This window comes from Cucurbita pepo, chromosome 19, assembly GCF_057944985.1.
Source record: "Cucurbita pepo subsp. pepo isolate OVF chromosome 19, ASM5794498v1, whole genome shotgun sequence".
Classification (NCBI taxonomy): domain Eukaryota; kingdom Viridiplantae; phylum Streptophyta; class Magnoliopsida; order Cucurbitales; family Cucurbitaceae; genus Cucurbita; species Cucurbita pepo.
Genome location: NC_141816.1, coordinates 2,413,229 through 2,426,190, shown reverse-complemented (window position 1 = coordinate 2,426,190; position 12,962 = coordinate 2,413,229). Strand labels below are relative to the sequence as shown.

Here is a 12,962-nt window from a genome sequence, read left to right as displayed (position 1 = left end):
ACGTCTAGATTTGAACTTCAATGTAAAAGTTTATAAAATGGGTTTTAGAAAATAAATTATAAAAAGACTTATTAAGTAATAATTCTCTTATTTATACATATAAATGTTCATATTCTCTTATTCCAATACATGCACATACTTATCTGTTGTTGATCAGACAAAATATTAGCATTAATTAAACAAATAAATTACATAAAATCTAATCATGAATTGATTAAACTATTCCATGTGTGTCTCTAGGATGCATGAAGAGCTAATTATTCAATTAAATTAATCACTTCCATGGTACAATTTGAATGTATATTATATGATTGTTTTAGTCTTCATGTGCTTAATGTCTTTATTTACTTATTTATTTTTAACTATGGTAATATTAGAAGTGAATTTTTACATAGCTAAGATGATGTAGAGAGTCGATGAACAACCATGATCTTACGTGTTTAATACGAAAAACTGAAAATTTAAACAAAATAAAAAATAATTTAAATCGATGAAATGTAAAACAACTTATTCTAACCTAAGGTTAGGAATTTAAATATGAATCTACCCTATGCACGTGCTACAATCTCTGTTCTCGATGTCGTCGTCATCCGTACATTTGCGCCTTGCCTTTACCTGAAAAATGATGTGGCACACAACTTGAGTATTTCGAATAATACTCAGTAAGTGACCCCACTCTAGGGGGTCATGCAAATACAAACACATGCAATTATGCTCTTGTGACCTATCTCTATCTCATCTAGGGGTGGCCTACAGTCTCCACCTACACATGACCCACACGTGCGAGTGTGAACCCACGGGGACTCGCTCACCCCTTGGACCCTTTCTGGTCAAACTAATTTGTAGCAACGTCCGGAGGTCAGTGGAACCCCTGGTGTCATGCGCCTCATGAACTCCCTCATCATCATACTGTGCGCATTTGCATTCATCATCTCAAGGGAAAGTATCCCTATGCTTATGAACATACAACATATATGAGGTCCCTCTAATTTCCATATTATCATCTCTTCTGACACAACCCTCTAGTCTAATCTCTTTGTTACATTAATTAACACATATTTGTGGATATTTATATTAATATCATTTTCATGCTCTTAGGATTGTGTCCTATGTCAGCCTATCGATATGATGCAATATGACACTCATCATCGTATATCATACTTAATATGGAAAACATCAACATATTAAAACAAACGTCATGCAATCATCATACTCATCATATCGCCATAAAGTGTATCAAGCATATCAAGTACGTTATAAATCAAAATATACATATTATGTACAGCATCATGCATTATAACGCAAACATCATCATATACTAGTATACGACATCATACGATACAATTCATACATCATCATAAACTCACACATCATCATAGCTCATACATCATAAATTGCAACTCACACAATTTCTAGTCTATCCTATAGTAAGGTCAATTACTTGATTGATTTTAGCCAAAGTTCTATCTAGCTCCAAATTTGGTTGCTTTCATCCTCGAATTCGTTCTCACTTATATCGAGTCTTCACCTATTTTGGATATAAACTTAATTGACTCAATAAAAAATCGAATTCAATATTTTCATTGTTCTATATTGTGTTTGGTAATAAAACTTTTCTTTTCTCTATGTATCATGAAGCAATTTTTTTAATCATGTTTACAAAGCATTTTCAATGGATTCTGATTTTAGTTTCCCACTATGCATCATGAAGCAATTTACAAAAACACTGTAAATAGTTATTTTTATTTGATTTCTAACCAAAAATCTAAATAAGGTAACAAAATAAGGAATAAAATCAAGATAAAAGAAAAACCTATTGTGATAAATTCTTCCCTCTACCTCCTCAGGTAAATCAGAGTAAAACCATTTTTATTATTTTTTTTCTTTGAAAAATTAATGATACTAGAGAGAGAGGTATTTTAGGGAAGGAGTGAAAGAGGAGAGGTAAGTTACTTTTTTTTTTTTCTTTATTTTATAATTATTTTATAATAATAATTATTATTATTATTTTACCGTTGTTACATCATATAGCTCTAAAAAAAACTTTTGTCGAAAGTGCTTTAATCTCGGAATTACTTGAGTCCTTGTCTATCTATAGAGTTCTGTAGTTTAGAACGTACATCAAGTAAGTCAAGTATTTGCGAAGCATGGATATGAGACATAGTTTGAATACCTACGCCCAAGCTTCATGTGTTCCTTTCGACGTAGTATGTGTCATAGGAACATGTTGCACTACTCATCAGGAACTCTTTAGGATATCTCGATTTCTCGTTCTAAGAGTTTTTCTTTTTAAGTTTTGAAGCACAATTAAGCAAAAATTCTTAATGAGTACACCCTAATCCATGAGTCATAAACATTTCTTTACATGCATAAGTTTTTCATAAGCATCTTGTCACTTGATATTCATAAAAACCTTGATTTCTTATAAAATATATTAAGGGGTAGTTACGTACTTTTCCTCTTGGTTCATATCCCAAAGTTTTCGTAGTATTTGAATCTTTTAAGGTCTTGAAAACATCTTAGAATTCTCATAGGGGTATTTTTGTCATTTATCATCCCAAATCTTGGTTTAATTCCTAGCATATTCCAATGGTCTTGTAACTTTGTATACTCCATTCAAACCATGACATAAGGCTCCTCATCAATTTTCATGGATTACTTTGGTCATAAGTCAATGGTACATAATTATAGGGGTATTTTAGTCATTTTACACCTACCCTTGGTTTAGGCGCTCAGTTTGGCCATCTGTTTGATGGTGGAAAGCGGTACTAAAGTCGAGGCGAGTACCCAGTGCTTTTTGAAGTCTAAGCTAAAATGTTGATGTAAAGTGTGGGTCTTGATCTGACACTATCGACAGTGGGACTTCATGTAGCCTTACTATCTCTTTCACATACAATTGAACTAGTTTTCAATTGTACATGTTGTTTTTCCTGGTAGGACGTATGCCGACTTGGTCAACCTGTCGAAAATTACCCAAATCACTGTATAGCCCTTCAACGTTCTGGGTAGTCCTACTATGAAGTTCATAGCTATATTTTTCCACTTCCACTCTGGTATACTTAAAGGCTGTAACATCCCTGTCGTCTTTTTTCTGGGAGTTTTTACTTGTTGACACACTAAGCACTTGCTCAAAAACTCAACCACGTCTCTCTTCATGCTTCTCCACCAAAAGTGTTGTTTTAAATCTTGATACATCTTAGTACCTCCTGGGTGCATGACAAATGGCAAGTCGTGTGCCTCTGTTAATATCTATTTTCTTAACTCTTCTATTGCCAGGACACAAAGGCATCCCTAACACAATAGTTATTCATCTGAGGATTTTGAGAATTTGAATTCGTCTAGTGGACTCTAGGCTAGTTAGCTTAGGATTTTCTGTAAGTTAAGGTCCTTTCGTTGGGAGTCAATAATTCTCTGCCTAAGCGTGGGTTGTACTATGAGTCGAGCCAACTATGCTACGACTATTAATCACGTTAACTGTTATCATTAGTGTTTATGCACACTTTATTGTTGAACCAACAATACCATTTCTGTTTGGGCCATTTAAAACATAGAAAATCCAAAATGGGCCTCGTACTTGTATTGGGCCGAAGTTATAGGCTTGTTATTGGGCCTCATCAAAGCTCAAGTTTAGGATTGCTTTGCAAATATAGTCTTTTATACCTCTGCTACTTTATTGTCTCTATTTCCCCACAAAAAAAGTGCTATCTTTTTAAAAGTATTTAAAAATGTTTAATGGTTTAAAACCCTTAATTTGAAACATTATTATATTAGAGTAAATAAAAAAACACTCATTTGATTAATCCATTTTTATTCCTATTACATAATCATTTGAATTTGACTCCCCTCCCCATGGTTTGGTACACATGCACTTGTACTTTTCATTTTCATCCTTTCATCTATTTTCTTTTTTTCAATACAAAAAACGTCTCAATATTTTTAAAAAATTCGTAATTATGAACATACTTCAACCACCATAAACATATATAGTTCCGAAAAGATGGGTCGAGAAATATATTGAAGAATAATGAAACGTGAATAGTTAAGTATTTATGGGAATTAGGGTTTTCGAAAAAGAGTGGAAAATGATTTTGAATAAGGTTTTTGGTGTGGTGTATTTAGGAAAGTTCACATCAGAAACACTATTTGATTGAGGGACCCAATATATGAATGATTCAATCAATTGGCTAATCCAAATTTGTACTAACTTTCTTCTTCTGTCTCGACACTACTGTACACTCTTCATACCCACACTTATTATTATTAAAGAAATACTTTTTAAGGATCAACTTAAGTATAGCTCAATTAGTTCAGGGATGGTATGGTTGATATTAAAAGTCGAATTTTGAGTCATATATGGATACCATAGTCTTGTTTGTGTTGATAGGGTAGATATTGGAGTTGAGATAGAAAGGGAATTTGTGTTGATAGGGTAGATATTGGAGTTGAGATAGAAAGGGAATGAGTGTGGGTGTTGATAAAACCCTAAGGAAGTTGAATTAACCAAAATGAATGACCAATCTATGTCTCTCTCTCTCTGACTGGTTTTGGAGTAGAGAGTAGAGTGGGGGGCAGGTGAGGTAAGGTAAGTAAAAAGATGAAAGGCAGTAATATTTAGTAGAAGAAAGTAAATAAGAATAATTAGGGTTCTACCAACCCAACGCCAATGCCGGAGCTACTACATGTGCTTTTGTTTCTCCTTTCTTACCCAGGCCCCCTCTCCCTCATTTCTCCCTTTACTTCCCCCTCTTTCTTTCCCTTTCCAATTCCCACCGTTCATTTAAAAGTCCAACTCCACCGCTAGCAAACACTGTCCTCCTCGAACTTTCCTTTCGAATTTTTTCTCAAGGCTAACACTATAACTGATGTGGGAATTGTAAGATCTACATCGGTTGAAGAGAGTAGAACGAACCATTTCTTATAAGGATGTGGGAATTGTGAGATCTACGTCGGTTGGAGAGTGGAACGAAGCATTTCTTATAAGAATGTGGAAATTTCTCCCGAGACCCGTTTAAAGCGGATTTCGTAGTTTATTTTTAACTTTTTTTAAAAAAAAATACTAAAAAGAAAAGGAATTGCTTTTGTTTGTGGAGTTTTAATGAGATGGGCAAAAGAAAAAAAGGGGAGAGTTGCAAAATTGCATGCTTCCTATACGTGGTTCCACTAATGACCATCGTCCTATGTTTTTTAGATTGGAGGGGTCCGCTAATCATCGCCTTCTACTGTTCATTTTTTTTTTTCTATTTTTTAAGAGCGGAGTGAGTTGAATCGTTAACTTCTAAGTAATGGGTCGAATTAGATCGAGTTAGATAGGAATAATAACTATTTTTTTTTTGTTGTTCTTATAATATAAAAATATAAAAATTTAATGTTGGATAATTAAAGTAAGATGTGATTATGTTGTTTAGAAATTTGCAGTGGGTGAGGCAGCCCTGTGGAAGGACCCCCTCTACCCTAAAACCCCCTACACAGCATCCCCAATCCCTTTGGCTTCATTGTTCTGAGCCCTAAACGTGAGTAAAAGTAGTGTCTTTCCTGTGATTGCCGAGTTGTGATGATTGTGAGGAAGAGGGAGAGTGTTGAGGGTCCCCTCCCTCTCCTTAACCTAATCTAATCCTAAACTCATCCAATTCCAACCACACAAACCCATCCCTTCCCTCTCTAACTAAACCAATTTGATCTTTTTACGTGGAAACAATAAAGAAAAGTATTCCATATGAAACATAAATAAAAGCAAACAATGCCCTAATCTAATTTAAGATTTACGAGATAAAAATGTAATTACTGTAACACAGGTTTCATGATGTTTAACGTGACGTCAACGTCAATTATACTAGGGTGTCTTGCCTTTACTTAAAATATGAGAATACCACAATGCTTGAGTATTTAAACAAATACTTCGTAAGTGACGTCATTATTGGGGTTAGGGAATGCAAACACATGCAGAATAAATGTGACCTATCATTTAAAATCGTCATCTCTTAGACGGCTTTTCAATCCAGATAAATTGGATGTGTAATACTTCTCTACACACGACCCACAAATGCAAGCATGGGCCCATCATGCGGGTTAGCATACCTATGGGCTTGTTGGTCGGGCTAGCTTCTCTAGACTGTTGCCAGACACCCGAAGAGAATAACAATTGTTGTAGCATTATGATAAACATGATGGTCATTTCAGTCTCATAATGTACGCATCTGTACTCATCATAAAAGGAAAGTATCCCGATACATGTGAAAATACAATTAGGCCGGAAGGTTCTCACATTTTCCATCGTAATATAAATCTTGCAACACAATCCCATTCTTTCCTCACATATTACATACATAAGCTCTTATAAAGTCATTTTATTCCTCATAATTTTTTTTTTTATTTTAAAACATATCATAGCATGTCATAACATATCATGACTTAATCGTAACATATCATAGTACATCATGACATAACTTATTGTAACATAATATAACATTTCATTTATACCATAATGTTATTTAGCATATCATTTAGCAACATTATCATAACATCACATATCAAATATATCACACATATGGCACACAGGGTCATTGGTCGTATGTCAACTAAGCCGACAGTAGAGTCACTTACTTGGTTGGCCTAAGCCGACAGTAGAATCACTTACTTGGTTGGTCTAAGCCGAAGCTACTACAATCCCTTGATGCTAGCTTAAAGCTAAGAAGTCTCTTACGATTCTAATGTGAAAATTGGCTCCACCTTAAACGCTTTTGAAGAATTGGAATTAGTAGGAAAGGGTCCGAGCGTATCAGACCCTAGCCGCCAGTGGAGCTGTCATAAAATGTATTATTCAACTAGCTTTGAACCACTTAAATGGGATGAAAGGAAGACCAAGGGACCTCCTTTTTATAATAGAACTCAACTTCCCAATTTCTCAACATAACAGATATGGGACAACTTTCATTTATTATTATTATTATTATTTTTATTTTGAGTTATTACACGTATCATAATATATTTGGGTTAACATACTTGGAACACATGCATCAAATATATTCATAAGCATAACATAATCATAACATAATATATCATAGTATTAAAAATAACGTGTAGATAAGCCAGTCAGTAAGTGTTATTCATACAACACTCTACTTATCTAGCGTTACAATGGTAAGTTCACTTAACTTGTTTGACTAACTTGAAGTCATTAAATTTTTTCAGCCGTTGTTCATTTGATCTTACTCGTTAAGGTTTGATTTAAAGCTAAAGTTTATTTACGGGTTTGGGTTTGAAGTAGAAATTTTTGAAGGAGTTTATTTAGTTCCGAATCTAACTCCAAACGTACTTTCTCGCCTTTCTTTATTTTTTTCTTCTACAAGTCATAAGGATGAAAATGGTGCATTTAGGAGATCATTTACCGGAGAAAGGAGAAGAGTGAGTTAAGGGAACGGGAAAAAGAGATTGAGGGTTGAAGGATTTAAGGGGAACTGGAAGAACCGTGTTTTAGTGATTGTTGTTATGTACTATTTGTCATAATGTTTTAAAAGTTATGATATTCATTTGACATCGAGAGTAGAAATACATTATAATATTGAACAAAAAGTCGATTGTGACTTAAAACAACTTGACGGGAATTGAGACAGTTACCTAGATTGAGTTCGAATGAAAGGTACTGAATCACATCAACTTTACATCAAATAATTTAACTAATTTCTATCGTATTAGTTTTGAAATATTTATAAATAATTGAGCATAATATGAGTATAAGAACAAAATCATGGGCACTAAATTAAAATCAAATTTGAAATTTATGGGAGTAATTTTGTTTTGCACAATGAGACAAGGGGATTCCCGTCTAGGGTTTTTATAGGATTGAATCCAACGCCAGAGATCGGTTGACTCACATGGCGACATCTCTCTCTCTCACTCCTCTTTCTCTCTCTTCATTATACATAAAATAATATAAAAGCTAAAAAAATCCATCACTCATTTTGAATCTCACTTCGTTTCTCCAAGTGGGTGTGTTGGAAAAATAATGGATTACACCTTTCCGGCGAGCAACCCCAGCTCGTGTGGGTCATCCTCCGGCGGCGCCACCACCGGAGCAACCAGAAAGGAAAAGTTGAAGAAAAACAATAGCGGTAGCTGCGGAGGGAAGAGGAGCAAAGGCGTGGTGAAGCTGTCCACTGACCCACAAAGCGTGGCGGCGAGAGAAAGACGGCATAGAATCAGCGACCGGTTCAAGATTTTGCAGAGCTTAGTTCCGGGCGGCACCAAAATGGACACTGTTTCAATGCTGGATGAAGCCATTCATTACGTAAAGTTCTTGAAAACCCAAATTTGGCTTCATCAAACCATGATTAATTTCGTTGATTATGATGACTCTTCCAATTCCACCGTCGCCACCGCCGCCGCCGTGAATTGTGGCTTCCATTTGGACCAAATTGCTGGCGGCGAGTTCCATAACAACCACACAAATAGTTTTGTGTACTCCCAAAACGACGTCGTCAAAATGGAGGAGCCCCCTAATTTGTTGCCTCAGCTCGATCCCAACACCCTTTATTTTCCTTCCGGACAAGACCAATACATGTGCTCTTCTTATGATGCTTACATGAACTTCTAGCTCTCTTTTTTTTTTCTTTTTCTTTTTTTTTTCCCTCTCTTTCATGTGGGATTTGTACCTACTTAATTGTGTTAATTATTAATTACTATGTATTTTGCAAAATCTAGAGTTATTATTATTATTATTATAATCATTAATCATTTCAAATTTGGGGTATGATCTAAGAACTTTATGGTAACAAAATTGCATCAACTTCCCAACTTTGTAATTCATATGGGTTTTTATTTTTTTCCCACTCCGAGATATGTTGAGCTCAATAATAGTCTCACATGATTAATTAAGAGTAAGATAATAGATTTTATAAGCAAGAAATATTATTTCTATCGGTACGAAACTTTTTGAGAAAAAGAAATCCACGAGAGGTTAGACTCAAAATGAACAATATCGTGGTATAAACAGCATTTTTAAAAATCTGGGTAGATTTTACAAATTCAAAATAAAAAGTTCAAACCATCATTATCGGAATATAATTTAAATATATATATATTACTAAAATTAATCGTTATCCAACAATGTTTTAATTTGTACTTGCTAGATGTTTATGTTTAATTAATTAATGTATTTTTTTTTTTTTGAAGGAAAAAACGTAAGACATAAAACGTGTTGATTGGGAAGGTCGGTTAAGGGGTGTTTGGGACACGAAGACGCTTTATTGTCCACGAAAATATGATAGTTTTGGATATGTTGATTGATGGAGACAAATATGTAAACTTCAAATAATCTTAAAATAGAAACTCCTCAAATCTTAATTATTTTATTTATCTTACGTTAATGCTACAAATTATATAGTTCAGATCGAGGATAATTAATGGTGTCATGTTACATGAGATATAATAGAATGTTGAGGCCTAAATGTCACGTTTAAATTTCAAATTCTGATTTAAATTTTGGACATGATCGTTATTTTACATTTCTTTTACAAATATTAAAAACAATTCTTAAATCTCAAACGCATAAGATATAAAATTGATAATTTAGGATTTTATTGAATATCGATTTGATTATTTAAAATTTAAGCGACGACTTTAAAAATCTATTAAACATTTTTTTAAAAATTTAAATACTTATTAAACATAAAATTAAAATTTTAAAACTTCTTTCAAAATTTTTAGAGAACCACTAAACTTATAATCTTATTTTTTTTAAAAAAATCAACATTAATTGAGTAAGATCGAATTAAAAAAAATAGAAATAAATATATATAGAAAAAAAATGTAAATAGAATGAAATAATGGTTGAAGTAATTTGAGATGAATGAACCAGAAAAGGAGAGATGACAATATAACATTATTACGATCCAAGAATTATAGAAATAAAAAGAAGTGGAAGAGAAAGAGAGAGATTAGACGTGGAAATTAGATACGTCACAATCCCACATAATTTTCCAAACAAGTGAACAGGTTGGCGTTGGAATTTCGTTACAAATGATAAGGCATCAAACAAACAACGGGTGAGAGAGTCTCTTTTTACGAATCCTTACTACTTTACAATTGCAACCACAGAGACAATAAATGTAAAACATGCACAAACAGTGTAAGAATAACGACTCTCAAAATCGCCTCTCCCCCTCTCTTTTTCCCACATTTATGACTTGACCCAAACAATATTCTTCTTTAATATGACATGACAAACGAGCACGATTTTAGAAAGCATAAAACGAACCCGTCTATTGAATGAAACCTTTTACCTACTTTGTGATCTATGTATTGAAATCTTGGGAATGTACAAAGGTAAGGAAGGGAAAGGCTTTCCATACATACAAAAATCCAGTGGTTTTGTAGTTAATAAGGACATTAAGATAGGAACTCAACGTAATGAATAGGTTTAAAGTGGTGGGCGGGCAAAGGGAAAGGCAAAGGCAAAGGCAAAGGCAATTGGCAATTGACAATGGCGGCAGAGTCGGAGGGGGAGCCCCACCGAAGCAGTTGCGGCCTGCTAACACATCACTCCCAATGAACAATCACCTCAATAAACACAAATTCAGTCCTCCTTGTCTCCTCTCCTTTTGTTGCTTTCTTCTCTTCTCTTTCTCCTCAATTCAATTCAATACATTCACATTCATTTATTTGAGTTCCGCGTTTTGCATAACGCTCTCGATAAACTTTATCTCATGTTGACGAATTTGAAACCTTCTACTACTGTGCTTTGTAACGATTTTATAAATGTAACAGCTTAAACCTACTGCTAGTAGATATTGTCTGTTTCTAGTCCATTATGTATTGTCGTTCTTCTCACGTCTTAAAAATTGTTTGTTAGGGAGAAGTTTTCACGCCCTTATAAGAAATGCTTCATTGTCCTCTCCAACCAATGTGATATCTCACGTCCACTCCACTTGTAGGGCCAACGTTCTCATTGGCACACCGCTCCATGTTTGACTATGATACCATTTGTAGCAGCCCCAACCCATTGCTAATAGATATTGTCCGTTTTGGTTCGTTACGTATTGTCTTTAGTCTCATGATTTTAAAACGCGTCTATTAGTAAGAGGTTTCCACACCCTCTAGAAATTTAGACCTTATGGTCGGGAGAACGTTAAATTTTAGTGAATATAGTCTTTTAAGTGTTTTTAAATAAAATTTAAATTTAGTTTGTTCATCGAGGGTGTCAACCCAAATCCTTTGCAATAAATCCAGGCCCATTTGAAAACACCAGCCCATATTGAGCTGCAGCCCAGCCCAGTTGTCTTCAACCCAAATCCTTTGCAGTAAATCCAGGCCCAAATTATTTTAATTCAATCGAGTTAAACTTTGTTAAGAAGTTTGTTGATGTTAGGTTTATTAAGTTATTGGATTAGATTTGATTTAGTCCTAGTAGATTTTGTCCGGATTTGATTATGTAACGCTATATAATACCCAATTTCATTCTTCAATAGAATGTGAGATTTCTCCTAATTCTTCTGTTCTTTTCAGTTTTCTCTATCTGTTCCTAACATTTGGTATCAGAGCCATGCTCTAAACTAGCCAAGTTAAAACCAGAAGCAGCAGCCTTCGTGTCTCTGCCCTAAACTAGCCAAGTTAAAACTCATGCTCTAAACTAACAAAGTTAAAACTAGAAGCAGCGGTTTTCTACGTGTGTCAGCCAAGTTAAAATTAGGAGCAACAGTCTTCTACGTGTGTCATAATAAAAGTATGTCGATGAGAATTCATTTGTGCAGCCTGCAATTCCGAAATTTGATGGGTAATATGATCATTGGGCGATGCTCATGGAAAACTTTTTGCGTTCAAAGGAGTACCGTAGGATTTGGTGGAGAATGAGATTTCTGCAGCAACAGAAGACATCGTTTCCACAGATGCCCAGAAGAAGCACATTGAAGATCAGAAATTAAAAGATTTGAAAGCAAAGAATTATCTATTTCAAGCATTAGATCGTTCGATCTTGGAGACAATCCTCAACAAGGATACAAAAAATAACATATGAGATTCTATGAAGCAGAAATATCAAGGTTCAACACGGGTAAAGCGTGCACATTTGCAAGCTCTTCGGAAGGAGTTTGAAATGCTTGACATGAAGGCGGGAGAATTTGTAAATGAGTATTTTGCTCAGACCCTCAGCATAGCCAACAAGATGAAAATAAATGGTGAGAACAAAGGAGATGTTGAAGTAGTTGAAAAGATTCTGAGATCTATGACTCCCAAGTTTGATTATATTGCTTGTTCCATTGAGGAGTCCAAGGATACAATAATCTTAACCATTGATGAGTTGCAAAGTAGTCTGCTTGTGCATGAACAACGCATGAGTTCTCATGTTGAAGAAGAACACGCTTTGACGATCACTCATAGTGAACAATCTGGAGGAAGGAGTCAAGGTCGTGGAAGCTTTAGAGGCAGAGGAAGGGGATGAGGTAGACAAACCTTCAACAAAGCCATAGTGGAGTGCTATAATTGTCACAAGCTAGGACATTTTCATTGGGAATGTCAAAGCAAGGAGAAGGAGGCAAACTATGCAGAGACTCAAGAAGAGATGTTGCTAATGGCTTACGTGAATATGAATAAGGTCAATAGAGAAGATATGTGGTTCCTTGACTCGGGATGTAGCAGTCATATGTGTGGGAAGAAGGAATATTTTTCAGACTTTGATGGAAGTTTCAGAGATTCAATGAAGCTGGGCAACAACTCAAACATGGATGTAACTGGAAAGGGTAATGTACGACTGCAAGTGAATGAAATTATACTGATAATTACAAGAGTGTTCTATATGCCAGAGCTGAAGAACAATCTGCTAAGTATTGGGAAATTGCAAGCAAAGGGGCTTAGCATTTTGTTTCAAAATGGAACGTGCAAGGTGTTTCATCCTTAGAGAGGCTTAATCATGGAGACAAAGATGTCTTTGAATCAAATGTTCGTACTGCATGCTATATCTCAACGTAGCATCC

General features: G+C 34.8%; 2 protein-coding genes across 2 annotated transcripts; both read left to right on the top strand.

Moving 5' to 3' along the window:
* Window positions 1-7,934: 7,934 nt before the first annotated feature.
* LOC111781623 (transcription factor LRL1-like) lies at window positions 7,935-8,763 on the top strand. Its single transcript, XM_023662313.2, has one exon. It carries the CDS (start codon window positions 8,003-8,005, stop codon window positions 8,588-8,590), a length of 588 nt encoding a protein of 195 aa, XP_023518081.2. The 5' UTR covers window positions 7,935-8,002; the 3' UTR covers window positions 8,591-8,763.
* A 3,250-nt stretch (window positions 8,764-12,013) lies between these two features.
* LOC147786603 (uncharacterized) lies at window positions 12,014-12,430 on the top strand. The gene has a single exon (XM_087120214.1). It carries the CDS (start codon window positions 12,014-12,016, stop codon window positions 12,428-12,430), a length of 417 nt encoding a protein of 138 aa, XP_086976340.1.
* The last annotated feature ends 532 nt before the right edge of the window (window positions 12,431-12,962 follow it).